At 46.6% G+C, this 18,213-nt stretch overlaps 1 protein-coding gene across 10 annotated transcripts in view; it reads left to right on the top strand.

Moving 5' to 3' along the window:
• The window catches only part of TMEM94 (transmembrane protein 94), a 53,269-nt gene that overhangs the window by 30,795 nt on the left and 4,261 nt on the right, over positions 1-18,213 (top strand). For 5 of the 10 annotated variants that reach the window (XR_010886060.1, XM_067308238.1, XM_067308235.1 and 2 more), the window contains 18 exons: positions 1,162-1,266; positions 1,884-2,048; positions 2,375-2,584; positions 2,763-3,078; positions 3,834-4,007; positions 7,155-7,257; positions 8,506-8,723; positions 9,979-10,160; positions 10,361-10,499; positions 11,137-11,252; positions 12,128-12,227; positions 13,706-13,814; positions 14,267-14,456; positions 15,019-15,096; positions 15,523-15,608; positions 16,201-16,282; positions 16,608-16,762; positions 17,127-17,221. Coding sequence is in view for 9 of the 10 variants with exons in the window: in XM_067308238.1 (XP_067164339.1) it covers positions 1,162-1,266; positions 1,884-2,048; positions 2,375-2,584; positions 2,763-3,078; positions 3,834-4,007; positions 7,155-7,257; positions 8,506-8,723; positions 9,979-10,160; positions 10,361-10,499; positions 11,137-11,252; positions 12,128-12,227; positions 13,706-13,814; positions 14,267-14,456; positions 15,019-15,096; positions 15,523-15,608; positions 16,201-16,282; positions 16,608-16,762; positions 17,127-17,221 (2,623 nt within the window). In the remaining variant the exon portion in view is untranslated. Of the gene's footprint in view, positions 1-1,161; positions 1,267-1,883; positions 2,049-2,374; positions 2,585-2,762; positions 3,079-3,833; positions 4,008-7,154; positions 7,258-8,505; positions 8,724-9,978; positions 10,161-10,360; positions 10,500-11,136; positions 11,253-12,127; positions 12,228-13,705; positions 13,815-14,266; positions 14,457-14,614; positions 14,721-14,924; positions 14,963-15,018; positions 15,097-15,522; positions 15,609-16,200; positions 16,283-16,607; positions 16,763-17,126; positions 17,222-18,213 lie in introns of those variants that run through there. The other 5 variants (XM_067308237.1, XM_067308239.1, XM_067308240.1 and 2 more) reach the window with 5 other exon arrangements.

Genomic DNA, 18,213 nt, shown 5'->3' with positions numbered 1-18,213 from the left:
CCCATGTAAAAGCTGCTCTACTGACCAGAGATTGAGGTAACTTTGATACTGAGTCCAGCTTTACTCTTCTGAATATTGCAAATGGTTTGAAATCAGCCTTTTCTGTCCTGAAGTGCCTCTCAAGTCCTACTGTTCAGAGCTGTTACAGGAATGAACAGCTGAGCTGTTTTTCGGTGTTAAATGGGAGTGATTTGAGCTGACCTTCCTGGCTGAAAAGATCTGCTTCTTTCCTCTGTACCTAAGCAACATTTTTGCTTGCAAGAAACAGTCTGGTTTAAACAAGAACGTTTGTCTTCTGGTTGTAGCTCATGACTGTTCTGCATTTGAGCATTTGACTATACCAGCCCTTAGCATCTAAGGAGCTAGATATAATGAGCTTTGGGGGAAGTGCTCTACAGCGATAGTGTTCCAGAATGGCAGCTGAAAAGCAGTAAAATAACATAACAATGCAGACCTGGTTTTGCTGGCTTTAGGAGTGCACAGAGAAAAACATATAGCTCTGGTGCTTGGATTGATTCCTGCCATCCAGACTCTCTCTGAAACATTTTCATGTGGAAGTTGAAGAGTGCCACCATGATTTTCTAATTTTGCAAAATTTCCCCTTCTTTCAGATTTTTGCCACATTGATTATAATTAAATTGTAATGATGCAGTAGTCAGGACACCCTGGCTTTATTTCCAACATTGACACTGCCTCAGTAAGTAACTTCGGGCAAATCACTTCATCACAGTGACTCAGTTTAACCAATTTGCAGCATGGTGATCATAAGCTTAGGGGAAGGCCTCAAACCCTTTTATCCAAGGAAATGAGAGTTCTGTTAGGAAAAAATACTGAGAGGTAACAACTGATTCACCCCAAATGAAATCCCTTCAGAATTCCCTTCTGCGTTTCTAGAAAGACAAAGATGGCTCCAGCAGATTCTCAATTCAGCAATTAGACAGTCTCTTAGCATTCTTTTGAGAGGGGAAGAAATGCCTTTCCCTTGAGAAAATCAACACCCCACCAGTTAACGGGTTCTCACAGAGACAGACCTTTATCTTGCAGTGTATCACTGTGTTGAACCTGAAAGCAGGTAATTCCATACTCCATTTCTTCCTTCTCTTCCCTCATCTTTCTCCAATGAGTCTTTAATTGTCTGATATTCTCTGCTTTCCTTGGCAGGAAATGATACGCTGTATCTGGAGCCACTTCCTGTGTGTTTTAAAAGGCAAATCCCCAACTCTGAGCTTCACCTCCAGCTTGCTGCATAGTTTGGGATCCGTCACTGTGAGTATTGGTGGGTTGTCAGAAGGAGGAGCCCTGCATGAATGCTTCATTTGCTTCATTCAGGTTATCCTTCCCTAGACACAGACTTTTAGTGATCAATTCACCATGCTGGGAGTAGAGACCTCTCAGGGCACTCCTCTTTACAGAAGAGCTTACAACTGTCTTGTCTTGTCCAAGCAGCATATTTAAAGACAAAAACAATGGTTAGAGATACTCTATGGCATCTAGCAAGAAGTCTGTATTTTCCAGCTCTGGTTTTGGTTCCACAACCCCCTTGACTCCCATTTGAGTACCAGCTGGTTCTGGTCCCTATAAGGTATTAACTAGTGAAACAGGTTCAGCAGTTGCTTCCTTCCCATGGATTTAATGCCTAATCTTACAATAGCCTGAAATAAAACTGGTATTAAACAACCCATCAATCCTGCTAGAGCAGGGAACTCTCCATTTCTTGGAGAGACATTAGGTGCAGTCTCTTCATGCAGAAAGTTGGTGGAGAAGGGACTTGTCTAGCCTCCCTTGTGTTTGTTAAACTTTTCAGTATTTACAACTATGCATAAACACTGAAACATGTTTTCACTGAGATTTTGCTTTCTTGTGGGTGTTGTGGCATGTTCTAGGTGCTCTGCTGTGTAGACAAGCAGGGGATTCTTTCCTGGCCAAACCCCAGCCCAGAGACTGTTCTGTTCTTCAGTGGGAAAGTGGAACCACCTCATGATAGCCATGAAGACCTGACTGATGAACTCTCTACACGGTCCTTCTGCCACCCTGAGATGGAGGAAGAGGTGAGAGATATGTAATCCATAACATAGTAACATAGTTTGACTGACGTACTCAACACAGCCTTATCAGGTTTCTGATTTTGGTTCCTGAACTGTGGGGTTTGTGGTTGCACAGAGAAGAAGGCTTTGCTTGTAGAGGAGTCCTGTGGCCATAATTCTTTAATTGAAAGATTAAGAAGCAGTGAGGATCAGATCCTCTTCTACAGGAGTCCCAAGGCAGTGTCTCCCCTTTCTCTCTGTCCCCAGTTCAGTACATTTTGCATGTGAATCAGTTGTGGTTCATGTTCAACCACTGAATCTCCACCGTTCATTTAATTGGTCTCTTGCAGCCCCATGAAAGAGATGCTTTGCTCTCTGGCCCCCTGGCAGACACAGTCCATGTCACCAATGAGCAAGAGAGAAACAACTGGTCTAGTGACCCTCCAAAGGCTCCCGATGCCCATGCCCACCGAAAGCCAAACAGCAGAAGCAAGCATCCCTCTGGGTCCAATGTGAGTTTTAGCAAGGACACGGAGGGTGGAGAGGAGGAACGTATTCAGGTAAGCTATACAGAAGGGGCGCAGTTAGTCTCTTGTAGGGCTATATGACAGAATTATACCTGTGGAGTCTCCCCTTTTAATTGGAAATTTAGTTGGGAATGCCCTGCGGGATTGTGGGCTCAGGAAGACAAGCTGTATTCGTTGTAACCAACTAGAATTTTCTTACCTGTTGGACCAGGCTGGTGGTGACAGTGAGGTGTTGGCCTGTGAGGCTGAAGACTTTGTGTGTGACTACCACCTCGAGATGCTTAGCCTGTCCCAGGACCAGCAGAACCCCTCCTGCATCCAGTTTGATGATTCCAACTGGCAGATGCACTTGAATTCCCTCAAGCCTCTGGGCCTGAATGTGCTGCTCAATCTCTGCAATGCCAGTGTGACGGAGCGTCTGTGCCGCTTCTCTGACCACCTCTGCAACATTGCCCTGCAGGAGACTCACAATGCTGTGCTGCCTGTTCATGTGCCCTGGGGCCTCTGTGAGCTTGCCAGGCTAATAGGTAAGGAGAAATAGGAGGAGTGGACACAGAGGAGTCAGAGCTGTCAGCAGAGGGATGGCTGAATCTTTAGAGAGCATGAGAAGTATTTCCCCAGACCCAATTGCTGTGAAGGCAGAATTACAGAACTGACTCGTTTGTTTTCGGGCCGCCAAAAGAGTATATTAAAGAGGTTGCTTTTGGCAAATTCAGATATTGTAGATGCTATCAAAGGAACAAATTTCATCAAGGACACTTCCAGCCAGCCCTGGCTAGGCTTGGTATTCTTCTGACTTGAGTCTGCCAATCATATCAGTAGACAAAGAACAGCTGCTAATGGACAGATAGCTGACCTGTCTTTACAGTAATGCTTTATCAGGAGATTGGGTATAGATGATATGAGGTACCTCAGTTCATTTTACAGATGGGAAAACTGAGGCATAGAGGAGACAAGAGGTCAGAGGCAACACTAGAATTAAAATTTGAAAGCTCTTGAACTCTGTTCTGTGCCTGTTCTTCAGTGTCACAGTTCCTCTCGTCAATGAACCAGAAGAATAAAAGCTGTCATTACTAATAACATCTAGTCATTCTGAATGCTTTTTATCATAGATATTGAACCATCTTGGTGTAAATGCACAATGAGAACAGCTCACCCATCTATTGCTGGGGAGATGTCAGAATGAGAGCAAGCAAAGTGGAGGGTGTGGAAGAAGGAGGGAGGACTTGTCTTTTGCTTTGGTTACAGCCTTATTTTTCTCCTCTTCATGTTCATATTTAAGGTTTCATGCCGGGTGCCAAAGACCTTTTCAAGCAGGAGAACTATTTGGCCTTATATCGCTTGCCAAGTGATGAAGTGGTTAAGGAGACGATCCTGGGGAAGCTTTCGTCAATCACCAAGAGGAGACCACCTCTGAGTCACATGATTAACCTGTTTGTGAAGGATACCAATACCAGTAAGGCTGCCTTTTCTTCAGGCATCGAGCTCAGGAGGGAAGGATTTTTTCCGTAGGGAGCCTAGGAAATGCCAGTCTGGAACAGTCCAGGATCCCTATGGGGTGATAGCAGTGCTCTGCCTGTGGCCAATACAGATATGCTCAACAAACCTTAGTGGTCAGCACTGTGGGCATACTGAGGGAGCAGTTCTTCCCAGCTCTGGCTCACTCCAGGATCATAAACAATCTTTGCAAATTGGCCTAGATAGCTCATAGTAAACCTGTTTGACTATGCTACCTTTTCTATGACCAAATGGCAGAGTAGAACAAGGTAATTCTTTAATTTGGTTTTGAATACACTTCATTATGGTATAGAAACTGATACTGCACATGGTTGAATATTGCCCAGGGTTTTAGCTAGTGTTGCCCATCTGTCTGATAACCAAGATAATAAATCACTATCTTGGTAGTCTAAGCTAATACATCACACCACGAATGCAACACCTGAGGCCATGCTGACTTCGCCTTTCCTTCTACTCCTTTCTGTTCTAATAGGAATGGGCTAGGATGGAAGGGATATGCAGCTGGGCATGGTGAGGTCTTAAAGCACCTCAGCAAGATTTGACAGCTTGCCCCTCAGAGCTCTTAGTCTCAGTAATAAATTAACCGACTGATCTTGGGTCTTTGGAGTTGGCATATGTTCTGTATTGAATCTGAAATATGGTTAATATGTTGGCCAGAGATTTACTAAATAAACTGTCTCCTCTTGCCCAGTTCTTCTTAAACTTGTGTCTTAATCTGGGAAGGAGCTCCCTTGTTTGTCCTGATTGCTTCTGTCTTGCCTTTTAGGCAAGAATTTTTCCAGTGCTGAGATTCTCAGTGTAGAGAAAACCTTTTAACATTGCCTCATTTCAACTCCTTATCCTCATTTTTAAATGGTTTAGTTCAGAGGCTGGAGCTCAGACGAGTACATGTGTGACCTGGATTATGCTGTCTAGAGTAAATTATAAGAGGAATTTTACCAGTGAGGTTTGTTAACCATTGGAACACCTTTCACATAATGATGCGGTAGCGTTTTATCACTTGAAGTTTTCTAAAATGCATGCAGACAGAAATAATGGATTATGCAGAGATTATTGCGTGAAATCAAATGGCTGTTTTTATGCAGAAGAGTCAGACTAGATGATCGTAACTAACCTCTCTTGATTTAATACCTGTGAATAAGTCTTTGAATCCACCCAGTCCCATGATGTGCTGAAGTCAAAGGGAGATATATAATAAATTCTACAGCTGTAGCAGAAATAGGAGGTAACTTATCTGTATGTTCCATTGTTTAGTCCATTGAAATATGTGCTTGGCCATCTAGCAGTGTTCCCCCATCCATAATAACCACATGGAAATAGAAGCTCATCGGTGTCTTCAGTGGAGTAAAATGACTTGATATTCTCTGTCTTCCCTTGCTGTAGCTGCACAGCTCAGTTCTTTCTAATGAGTCCCAGCAGTTGTGAATAGATAGACATCCTCCCTGTCTTGTTCATTAGTTCCCTCCCTTGTGCCAGAGAAATCCTGGCCTTCTGGATTTTGATTTAGGAAGGGGAGAGGCTGAGCTCACTTTGCTAGCAATGACGGATGAATGAGCTCCCTCCAATTTGTAGCATGTGCTGTCACTGTCATTTACCCCTTGTAGGGACTGTGGTGTGGGATGCTGTTGACATTGAATGGGAATCATATGGGAAATGGATTGCAGTTGTTTTCAGGCATGAATGTATGTATGTGTTTGCACCTGGTCATCTGTAAGCTCTTGCTCTGTGTCCAGGGCATAGGCTCTGCATGGTTCAATGAACATCTCTTGTTCCTTCTTTCCCAGCAAGAACTCTCTGACCATAGGAGCAAGGTGGAAAGCAAGGTGTTTATATAATAAAATTAGCCAGAGCCCCAGACAAGTACTCCTTTGTGTCCCTGAAACAAGCTCCTTCTTTCATACACTGCTCCTATTGGTTTTGGAGGTTTGTTATGCTGATAAACTTGGCGTGTGATGTCTATTTATAGAAGAAAGCAGAGAGCTGCTGTGTTTTGGAAAATCCTCCAGTGTTCCTGAAGGTCCCTGCCTGATTTATGCTAGTGGGTATTCTTGGCTCTTGATTTCACCAGCTAGTGTGAGCATTTGCAGTCAGCAGCAGCGCCTGTAAGAAGCCTTTGGGCTCATTTTTCTTGGCAGTGATGTTTTTTTCATTAGATCAGCTTTGAAGCTGTTGGGGGCAAAGTCACAGAGCAGCTGGAGGAGGGAACCTAGACAGTGAAGTCTACGTGCGTGCAATGTTAATGTAGCAGCACAAATAAAAGGCAACAGGAAATGTGGAGGGGAGGCAGCCCCGCATCCTTTGCCTTGTGTCCTGTGCCTGGGTCCTGCATCAGACAAGTATCATCACACACTTTTGGGAGACCCTTTGCAACACCCCAGCCTACAAGAGGGAATTAAAAGTTGTAAGTCTGTATTAAAGAATAAAGTAACAGAAGTAAAAATAGAACAAGCTGTGGAGTCCATTGATTTTCAGTTCTTCCGCTGGTCAAGACATGAGTTATTCTTTTACAGTCTGTTATTTTGAACTTTTGACCCATCCTGATTTAATTGGTTCTCAGGACCCTTTGTGAAACAGGCTGCTATCTAATGGATCACACCGTTAAATTATCCTCTGCTACGTAAATGGAAGGTATTCAAGAACAGTCCTCTCCCAGACTAAAATCGAATGCACTTTCCTGTGTAGGCAGACTTTGATTCCTTTAGTCTCATCACTGGTGCTTATCCCCTCATGAGAAGAAGCACACAAGAATATCTTCGTTTTTGTTGTACTGGATACAGGAGCAAGCTTTGCCCCCACCTTCTGTAGGAGGAGGACTGTTGCACAGTGCAAGGGAAGAATAGGAACTGACTCCCTGGCTAAGCTTGCTTAAACTCATGGCTGGGCAAATATCAGCTGAACGCATCTCATCCAGTCTTGAATAATTTCTTGACAGGGACTGAAAACTCTTAACAGAGGAGAGGGGATATCTGGAGTGGATCGAGGCAGTTTGTGGGAACACTGTTTTAACAAATAAGGGAGCAGTTGGTATGAAATCCCTTGCTGGGAGCCTGTAGGTGTGATGCTGACTCATTCTCTCACACTTCAGGCACTGAGCAGATGTTTTCTCATGGGACAGCCGACATCATCCTCGAGGCCTGCACAGACTTTTGGGATGGCACTGATATCTACCCCCTCTCTGGCTCTGACAGGTAGGCAGCTTTGTCGTTTGGTGTGTTCAGAAGTTGCTGCTAAACAGCAGAAGGAACCTGGTCACTCTGTATTAAAATTCCCTTTATTGATGCTTGCTAAACTATTTAACAGAAGTTTGAAGTATGTTATGAACATGAGCAGTGTCTGCTTATAATCTGTTGTTAAAAGCATAGCAGTGTAAAGGATTAGATAGCTACAATCAACCTGTTGGACCGTAACAGTAAAGCATTTCCTACTGTATCTGTTAACATATCAACCCCTTATAAATGGAACCTGACTGCACTATATAGGAGGACCATGAATTCTAGTCAGGTCATATGCTGATGGCAAAGAGTTTTGTTCAAGAAATGCCTTATCTTACATAAAATGCAAAGTGATCAATTGTACTTGCTGTTGATAGCTTCAAACCAATCCACTGTACCACATTGCATCCTTTTAGACCTGCAGTGACATCTGACAGTCTGTTGCGTCTTCGTCTATAGGCTAAATTTATGTTCCTGCTAGCTGAGCAGATCAGTATTATTTGGCTTCACTGAACAGCAGCACATTGTTCTACTAAATCTGCTTATCCTCAGGTGTGTCATAACTCCAACTGGTCCTTTTTGGAATATTTATCATCTTAGGAGCCGATGAAAAATCCCATGTTCAGTCTAGTGTTACCTTTGTGAGTTCAACATAGAGAAGAACTTTACATTATTCCAGGGATTCAGTCCAGTTAGTATTGACTAACTGGAGACTTCAAATACAGTACCGGGGACCCAGACTGTGAAGGGGGGTGGAAGAATAGTCTGTTATTTTAAGTATCTCTGCTACAGGTTCTATTGTCAGGGTTGTCAGTTCCTTCCTTGGTGTTTGTCTTCCTACAGATAAACTTTCTCTCTGATGAATTAAGCCTCTGCTGTCATGCAGTGAACTTCCTTAGAGTCATCTGGCAGCCATATAGAGCATATTATATTAATGTGTATTCCAAAAGTACTGCATTCATATTCATCAATCTGTCTAATGAGCAACCAGAAATGTTCACCACAACCCCTGCTGGAATATGTGTTTTTGTTGCCCCGCAGTGCCTGCAGCTTAGAGGGTGCAGAAACAATAAGGAAAGTTTTTTTCAGAGTCTCTTACCACTGCCCACAGAATACATTTTTCCAAATATCCAGTTGGTGATTCCTGCATTGAACTACAGTGTACATCGTCAGAAATGCAACAGATTTCTCCAGCTTTGTCTGATTTTTGTCTCTTCTACACAGGAAGAAGGTGTTAGATTTCTACCAGCGGGCCTGCCTCTCAGGATATTGTTCTGCCTTTGCGTACAAGCCAATGCATTGTGCCTTGTCCTCCCAGCTCAATGGCAAGTGCATAGAACTGGTGCAGGTCCCTGGACAGAGTGCTATCTTCACATGCTGTGATCTCCCTGGGACTACCCCCATCAAACAGAGCAGTCGGAGGAATAGCTGGAGCTCGGATGGTATGTGTCTCCTCTGGTGTCTGTAAAAAGGTCTGCTGCTAGGCCAGGTGCTTTCTTTCTGATCGATCTAGAGCTGTGACAACGTTGTTACTCAGAGCAGCAGATGGAAATGGAGAACTATGCTTTTCTGAAGTAGGTGCAGTTCCAGAGGAAATAATGATTTAGCAGCTGGCAAGTATGTTTCTAGTTAAGTCATTGAAGCTTGCAGAGAAATACTTCTACTTGTGGGAAGTCTGTTCTTTAAAGCAGGCGAGTGAGATTCAAGACTTCTGGGTATTTTGATGCTTGGCTTGCTGTTTGTCTAATTTTATGGAAATCACGTATGTTGGGTTTTTTGAAGGAGTTAAATGCCTGATGGTATGTGACTGTTCTCCCTTGATGGATTTTTGTTGCTGGGCTGAAGGGTCCGATTCCAAGTAGAACTAAATTGTACAACATCTCCTCCAGAACAGCAATGGAAACTGAGCAATAAGCGCATAGCATTACATAACTCCAGGAGGCTCCTTTGAAAAACCAGCCTTGACCTCTCTCTGCCTTGGTTTCCCATTCTGTAAAATGAGAGTAACATGCTTTCAGACAGCTAGGAGGCAGTTATGACTGAGTGTTTTCAAAACACTTTTCAGTCTTACCTGCAGAGAGCTTTGTAACTGTGTGAAATATTTTGTTATATTGTTCCTCGTGCTGCATCCAACTCCCATTCACCACAGGCTGATCTGGTGATGGTGAAGGAACCCTGTCAGCCAGTCTTTGGCAGACTCTTTGGGAATCTGTGGACAGTGTCACTGGAGGGAACATGATCCAGTTCCAGTTCCTTTGCGTCAGCTCCTTGTAGTCCGATGCCTGTCTGCATCAGCCAGACCTCCCATGTTGTTTAAGCACAGTATGATGTGTTTAAAATGCACATGTGAACATTATGCAGCATATATCCTTTACCTTTTTGCCCTGGTTTCTTGTGACTGACCGTCTTCTGTTTTGTCTTTTCCCTTTCCATGCTCCCTGTTTTACACGTGTATTCTTGGTCGCACATGTGGGGATGTTCTGAAACTGCTTCTGGGATTGGGTATGCTGGGACAAATGGATGTCTCTTCATCTTTCTGTGTGTGTGTGTGTGTATATCTGCATGTTTGTGTGTATCTGGAAACTGTGTCCCTGTGGTGTTATTTTGGTGGTGTCTGTCACCATGTGTGCTGCTGTCTGCATGCACATATGGCCACCTGTGTCTCAATGTGATTGCGTGTTGTTTGCATGCCTGAAGAAGGGATTGGGGAAGTGATGGAGAAAGAAGATTGTATCCAGGCTCTGAGCGGACAGATCTTCATGGGAATGGTCTCATCTCAGTATCAGGCCCGTCTTGACATTGTCCGCCTCATTGATGGATTGGTCAATGCCTGCATTCGTTTTGTCTACTTCTCCTTGGAAGATGAGCTCAAAAGCAAGGTAAGCTGTCTTTGCTGAACTCCCTGAACTTGCATGTCCCCTGCATGTCTGACTGAAGAGTTTAGCTCTAGTGCAATCTAAGGTTAATCTGATTCAGCTAGTTAATGGATCCAGAAGGTACCTAGGCTCCAATATGGCATTGGTCTGCAAAGCTCTCGCCTGGACAGCTGCACTAAAATCTTGTGTCTGCTCTCCTGCAGGTCTTTGCTGAGAAGATGGGTCTTGAGACTGGCTGGAACTGCCACATATCTTTAACACCCAATGGTGATGTGCCTGGCTCAGAGATCCCTCCCTCTAGCCCCAGCCACGCTGGCTCTCTGCACGATGACCTACATCAGGGTGAGAGAACTGCACCTAAGCCACTTTGAATGCCACGTGTTTCCTGGATGGTTCTTTTAAACCCGTTCATAGGTTCCTGTGTCCTCACCAGATACCTGATCCTTCAGAGCTTTGAGCACAAAACTGGATGGGCCTGAGGTGTGTGTATGTGTGAGCGAGAGTTGTTTATTCATAGTATTTCTACCCAGTCAGTGAAGCAGTTGTTGCAAACAAACATCCCTCTGTGCACCAGCAGTCGTGACTGTACAACTGTTCATAACATTTCTGATTCTTGCTGGGGCCCTGGTCAAGCCACTGAGGGTCAGTCTTTTGCCTGTGAGTTACTCTTTTCCCTCACTTCAAGTGTGATTTCTTCATTCTCTTTTTCCCCTGGAAGAAGAAAGCAAGCTGAGCAGATAAACTGTCATGTCTCAGAAGAGCAGAGACTAGGCTCACATATCTACCTCTGAGCAGATTAGTCATCTAAAAATACTGCATTTTATATGACTGAGTGGGATCGAAGTGTAGCTAACCTAGAAAACCAGGCTTCACGTTTCCTGGCTTCTGCAGTGCCATGTGAATATACCACGTGGGTGTGTCACAGGGGTGGCAGAGGCAGGTTTGTGCTTATTGTTTATAGTGTTTCTCTCTGCTCCAGTTTCTCGAGATGACGTGGAGGGGCTTCTGCTGATGGAGGAGGAAGGACACTCAGATCTCATCAGCTTTCAGCCAACAGACAGTGATATCCCCAGCTTCCTGGAGGACTGTAACAGGGTGAGGCTCCCTTTTCCTACACACCTCATGCTGTCGCTGTGGTCAAGAGTAGCACCTCATTGCTCAGAGAGAATGCCTCTCTGAAGCCAGTTGATTGAGTGGTTCTTGTTGGGACTTGTGATTTTCCTCTTTCCGCCCCAGCTTAGAATCTAGGGCCTGGGAAGTTTGGGATTCTCTCGGTTCTTCCCTGCTGCTGAGCTGTTCCTTTCTCTGGAGAGTTCAGGAGTGGAGATGGCCTCACATGGAGTGGCCTTGAGAGCCTCATCTCAGTCCATCTGGGTCTTCTTCCCATAAGCTTAGCTCGAGGTGGAAACATGCATACGTTCCAGGCAGGCGGAAGATACTTCTCCCCTCCAGTTCTGAGCCATAGCTGGTGCTGCCTAGCAGTCAGGGTGTGGGACATGCTCTTCCTGCCTCATAAAAGCTCAGACACACTCAGTGGAGGTTACAGAAATATCAGAGAGATGTAGACTGAAAATATATTAAGCCTGTGTTTAGAAAGCAAGAACCCTTCCTTTGCTGGGTGTTGGTGTGGCTGCAATTGAAATGGCAGGTCTAGGTGCTGGGAGACAGTGCAAATTCTCAGACTAAATGCTCCCCGCATGTAAAAGTTCCTTAGAAATCTCTAAGCACAGTTTGATCAGGCTGATCTCACAGACCCTGGGGGAGAGCACAGACAACTTGACATGTCAGTGTAGGACTTTAGCAGAAGACTTTTTACAATGGCTTAGGTGAGCCAGCTTCTCTCTGCAGGGACCTTAATTTGTATCTGATCTTGAAGTTGCATTGTGAGAATCGTAATTCTCATTTCAACAGTTCCCTGATAACTGCCTCCTTCCCACACGCTCCTGCTCATTCTCCTTTCTCCTTTTCAGGCCAAACTTCCACGTGGGATCCACCAAGTGAGACCTCACCTGCAGAACATAGACAATGTGCCTTTGCTGGTGCCACTCTTCACAGACTGCACCCCAGAGAGTGAGTGGCACAGGGGCTAGGTCTGTCCTACTACTGCCTGTGAACACCCATCCATTCGCTCTAGCACCTCTGGGCAGAGTGTGGAAATGGATGAGGGGAAGGGGATATGCTCCAGAAATCCAGAGGGGCATTTTGATATCTTGACCCTCTGTGCTACCTGTGGGGAACTTGCTTCCTTTTCGTGTGACTGTTCCCTAGCTACAGAACTGGGCTAAGAACTGCTCCCCTGTCAATTTGCATTCATAAGAGACACAAAAGCAAACATTCAAAATGCTACTGCCTTTTATTAAATAAGCTTTATCAGTGTGCTGGGAGACTTTGATCTCTGCTCACAACCCTTGCTGCCTTATATAACTCAGAAATCACTTCCCAGAAGTATTTTCCTCTGGCAGTTGCTGTTAGCACCTTCTGCTGCTTTGTAGAGCTTTTGATTGCAGAGACCAGAAAGGACATAGTTTTTTTGTCTCTGAGAGATACTATTTTGTCTAAGAAAGGGCTGAGTGCTCAGCTGGCTAATACCTGTGCAGTCTACAGTAAAAGTGCTAAGTATCATTACAATTTGGCATTTTAGGTACCTCTTGGGCACAGCTTACAGGAGTGCCAGTGAGAGCCAGTTACAGCGCAGCCTGCCTAGGCACTCAATGCCTGGGTAGGTTTTCCTCTGTCTCCGGTGGAGGTGGTCCTTCCCTGCTCCATCTGACTCCTCGCTGTGCTGCAGATCTGGGTGCGCCCATCATTTAGATAAAATGTTTACATAAGAATCTGCAGAGAGTGGCTTATTTTTGCCTAGAGCATTCTAGAAAATTCACATGTACACAGAGCACTGTGCAGAGCTACAGAAGTAAAAGTGGATCAGACAGCAGCTTTGATTTAGAGGCCTCAAGAGGATGTTAATAAAAAGATTGGTGAAGGCTAGAGGTGGTGCTGGGAGTGCAGGAACAGGGGCTGGCTCTGAGCAAGGCTTAGTGTGGCACTGCTTTTGGAGTGGTTTGTTAGATTCCCTTTGTTCCTTTGAACTTGGAACAGCGGTGAAGCGCTGCTGAGCAGATTTTAAAGTTGTCTTTTTATTTTAATTTATTTAAGGCTCAAATTATTTAAGTGAATTTAATTTCTGCTGTTTGCTAACAAGACTATTTGATGCTAGAGCCACCTGTGTTATGTACCCAGGCCATACCCAGAGCTCTGGTCTGAAAGAGACGTGCTAGAGGTACAGGTCTCCTCTGGATCGCAGTTCTATGGATCGCAGCTCAGCTCCTGTAGAAGGCAGGTGCACAGGGCACTTTGTCTGCAATTCGTTAACTACCTAATTGTGTCATCTGACTTTGGATCTGACTGCACTCAGACTGAGGAATCTCAGTTGGGGTTATTTTAAAAGATCTGACTGCTTGTTATCCAGACTGGAAAGGGTGTGCAAAACACTGCTTCTCTGTGTGCGCAATGAGGTAACATACTATTTTTCTCTTTCTGTCCCCTTGCAGCCATGTGTGAGATGATCAAGATCATGCAGGAGTACGGGGAGGTGACCTGCTGTCTGGGAAGCTCTGCTAACCTGCGGAACAGCTGCCTTTTCCTGCAAAGTGACATCAGGTGGGGCAGGATCCAGGGTCCTCCTGCTACCTTTGCCTTGCGCTTGCAGAGGATGACTCCTAGCTCCTTTCGCACACAGAGAGACTTCCCTCCATCTTTGAAAGGAGGTTTTTACTTTTGCATGCTAAAGGATTGTGCACCAACTGGCAGTTATAGGTGCTTCTGGTTTGGGTGAAAGAGTGGAAATGCCACTTTAGATCAAGCAATTTGTTGATTTTGAGCCAAGCACCCAAATAGATTGATTAGTTCTCTGGGAAAAATGGAAAGTCTGGGGGATTGATGCTGAATTCATGTGGCAGCTCAGGACTTTTCTACCAAGGTAGAGAGGGTAGATAGGTAGATAGAGGTGGCACATCCACAGCACAGCATAACTCTCCAGGCTGGACTGCAATGAAATGTGGTTTCTTCCCTGGGATGGGGCCTTTCCTAATGCTCTTGTGTTGTCCATGCAGTATAGCACTGGATCCTCTCTACCCATCCCGCTGCTCCTGGGAGACCTTTGGCTATGCCACCAGCACCACCATGACTCACATCTCTGATGAGCTCACGCCGCTGCAGCTCTCAGGGCAACTGAACAGCCTGCCTTGCTCCATGTCCTTTCGCCAAGAAGAGAGTACCAGCATCATCAGGCTTATAGAGCAGGTGAGCCAGGCGTACTCCCTCTCTAGTTCTCTGTCTCTAGCCTTCCCCGTCTACCTGTGGATTGTGAGGAACAAAGCCAGGAGCCCATGCTGGCATTTTTGTTGAGTTGCCCTAGGTAAGCTGCCAGCATTAGCTTTGCTCTCCTGTCATTTGTTCAGGAAGTACAAAGGAGAGATTCTTCCTGCCTGGCCCTACTGGTCCAAGGTGTACGAGATGGTTTGGGAATGGTGCCGTGTGGCAAAAGGACATGAATATCATTCAACGGTATGAAGAAAAACTTGCAGAGATCCCTATGCAGGAAACACTGCAATGCTAGGGAGGAGCATTACCCCAGAAAAGCCAGGAGGTTTAAACAAACCTGCCCCTCAGCTAAACTCTGCTCTTCCTTCTCAGCCATGGCTAGGCAGGAGGCCTTCCCTTCTTGTTTATACCGAGTCCAAATCCTCTCCCCTCCCACTTCCCCTGCAGGCCACATGCTCTGTCCCCCACCGCCCATAACTGCTCTTGGCTGATAACTGCTGCCATCGCAGTGAGGGCTCTGAGGGCTTGTGCTTCCTTCCAGGCCAGGCATGCAACGTACGGGATCCGCAAGTGTTTCCTCTTTCTGCTGCAGTGCCAGCTGACCCTGGTCATCATTCAGGTGAGCCCTCGCCTGGCTGGGAACAGCACTTAGCTCAGAGCACAGGGACACTAGTGAGAATGTGGGTGGCTGCAGTGGGGCAGCCTTGCAAGGGAGGGAGGTGACCTTCAGTCAGGTTTACACAGAATGTCCCTCTACCAATGACAAGACTGGTCTCATTTACACTGATTAAACATAATTGTGTTGATTAGCACTGTTTGGGGAAGTTACAGGTAGAGGCTGTGTGGTCTCAGCCTCATGTTCTTTCTGACTCCTTTTTCCCTGGAGAAAAGCATCCCCTGCAGCACCCATTCCATGTGGAGGGTCTGTGCAGTCGCACCCTAGTTACCAGCTCATCCCTGCGTTTGGGGGAGGATGGTGGTGTCTGGGGTAACGAGGTTGTCCTAACTCTGCTCGTGCTCTTCACTCTTTGTTGTTCCTGTCCAGTTCCTCTCCTGCTTGGTGCAGCTGCCCCCCATCCTCAGTACCACAGACATCGTGTGGCTCTCCTGTTTCTGCTACCCGCTGCTCAGGTGAGTCTGTTAGGGTGGAATCTCCTGCCTTAAGCTTCCCACCCACAGGATGCATGGGCCAGGCTCCTAGGCTCACTGTGTCCATGGTAAAAGGAAGTTGACATGACCCACAGCATGCTAGGGAGGCTGGAAGGATTATTGCAAGCACCTGCTTTGACAAGGTGCTTGGAAACACAGACAGGAGCATTTGTGTACTGCTGTTCAGCCCTGCCTGCTGTCAGAGAGCCTCTGTTATCATGTGGTTTGAACCCCCGGCTGAGAATAATCTTCTAATCCTAACACTGTTGCCCTGGTTGGGGGTGATGGAGAGCATAGGGTGTCAGGCAGAGCCCAAGATACTATAGGTGGATTTTACCCCATCACACACTTAGAAGTCATCTCTCTCTCCCCCTGCTTGCACCTGCCATGCATAAGATCTACAGCATATGTTGGAGGAAGGGAATGCAAATATGCTGTACAACAAGTGACCAGATCAGTTCCAATGCTCCAAGCAGTCTGAGGAGGCTCCTTGGGCTCAAATGCTAGAGATCCCAAAAGGCAAAAATTCTGGTGCCTGAACTTGTTATTGAGAGACTAACTTGCCTTTCCCCAGCATCTCACTCCTGGGAAAGCCCCCCCACAGCTCCATCATGACCATGGCAACAGGAAAAAACCTGACTTCCATTCCTAAGAAGGTAGGTGGCTTATCAGATGAGACTTGTTCTCACTTCCCTCTCTACTACTTTGTCCCCGCGTTGGTGCATAGCTGAGGTCCTGTGCTAGCATAGACCTTTCAGATCTCTTGGTAAATTCTGATCCGTGGCATGAGCCATCCTAGCCAAAAGCCTGGCAGGGACAGGAAGGGAAGCCCTTACTGCCCACAGGACAGATCCTCAGTGGCAACATCTCACCTGTACTGCAGCCAGTCTTTGTTGCAGCCACTGATGCCCTGATGGTTTGTGCTGGGGAGGGTGAGCCAGTGACATGCCCATGTCCCTCCTCCCTCTCCATTATTCACAGACTCAGCACTACTTCCTGTTCTGCTTCCTGCTGAAATTCAGCCTGACCATCTGCTCCTGCCTCATCTGCTTTGGGTTCACACTGCATGAGTTCTGCAAAGAGGTGAACACTACCAGCCTCAATCTCACAGCCTGCTCCTCCATCATGCTCTACAGGTGAGGAACAGAGCCTGGCCCAGCACACCCCTCTCCCTGCAGTGCCTGCTCCTCTTGCCCTTCTTAAGTGGAACTGATCCCCAGCTAATGAGCTTCAGGCTCTTGTGTGACCCAGCTATATCATCTCTACACAGGGCTGGGAACTCTCCCTGGAGCCTTGATAAGTGCATCCTTGGGGCAAGGTCCTGCCTTGCTCCCTATCACCTCCTGCTGCTAGGACAGCCTTTGTTTTTCTTGCAAGTGGCTGACTCTGAGCTTGCATTTAGTTCTCTCAGCTATCAGAGGAGGACATGGCCCTGGTGGGAACAGGTCAGCCAGCAAGTCTCCTTAGTTGACTTCTTTCCCATGTCCTCTCATTTCCTAGCAATGCCAACGGTGCTCCTGACTGGTTTGGGACATTTTCCAATGCCCTTCTTGTAGCCCAGAAGCTCACAGCTGGCCTGGTTGTTTTACACACAGGTGAGTCCCTGTTCCCAGGGGGTCCTGCTGGGGGTGGGGACTTGCAGCCTTTACCTCTCTCTGTGCTCCTCACTCCAGAGCACAAACTCTCTTTTAGAAGCAAGGACTGTGGCAACCTCTTGGCATAAGCACAAAGACTGTCCCTTGTCTTACTATATGTTGCCCTGACAGATTAAAGATAGCACCCTCGGAGCTGGTCCTGCTTCCTATCAGCCTGGCAAAATGCTGGCTCCCTTCCAGGCTAGTCAAATAAGCAAGCAAATGGCACCCTGTGAACAATCCCTCTCTGCCCTCTTGCAAATCAGCTAGCGACGTCCTGCAAATCTCCAAAACATTCCCTGCCTCAGGAGTCCCAGTAGCCCTGCTGCCATTTTGTGAAGCACCTAGTTCCCTTCTCCCAAACAGCTCTGTTTTGGCTGTGACTGCCTTGGCCCTGGAAGCCTTTTTAAATCCTCTGGCGGGGAGGGGAGCCAGGCCCTGGCTGACTCGCAGCACCTGTGAGTGGTCGCCTGGCAAAGCAGGGCCAGCTGCTCTCCTACAGCCTTAGAGAGCCTCTACTCCCATTCCTCCATGTCTTGCAGTGCTGTGCCTTGGTGCCAGGCGGAGCGCTGGACGTTGAGATGTGCAGGGTGTCCAGACCGACTGAACCACCTCCTGATTTGAGAGGCAGCTTTGCGTTAGTGGGATGTAGTGGTGCACTACTGGCGGGACTGGGGAATACTGCTTTGTGTCCTTGAGACATTAGAGGCCAGGCAGGGATGCTTTGCCCCGCAGGTGGCAAATGCTGTTTTAATGTGCCCGGCAAAAGCTGAGTGAATGCGTTGCCCTCTGTAGACAGCTCTAGGTCTAATTAAATGTCTTTCCCAGGGCTGGAGCTTTACACTGACGCAGGCCTGCAGTGACCCAGTGATGAGGGTACCCCCACTGCTTCCCAGTTCTGGTCCTTTGCCTGATCCGCATTAGAGCGCCAGGCTAAGAACCACCCTGGCCAT

This window comes from Apteryx mantelli, chromosome 19 (assembly GCF_036417845.1).
Source record: "Apteryx mantelli isolate bAptMan1 chromosome 19, bAptMan1.hap1, whole genome shotgun sequence".
Taxonomy (NCBI): Eukaryota; Metazoa; Chordata; class Aves; order Apterygiformes; family Apterygidae; genus Apteryx; species Apteryx mantelli.
This window is presented reverse-complemented; position numbering and strand designations above follow the sequence as displayed.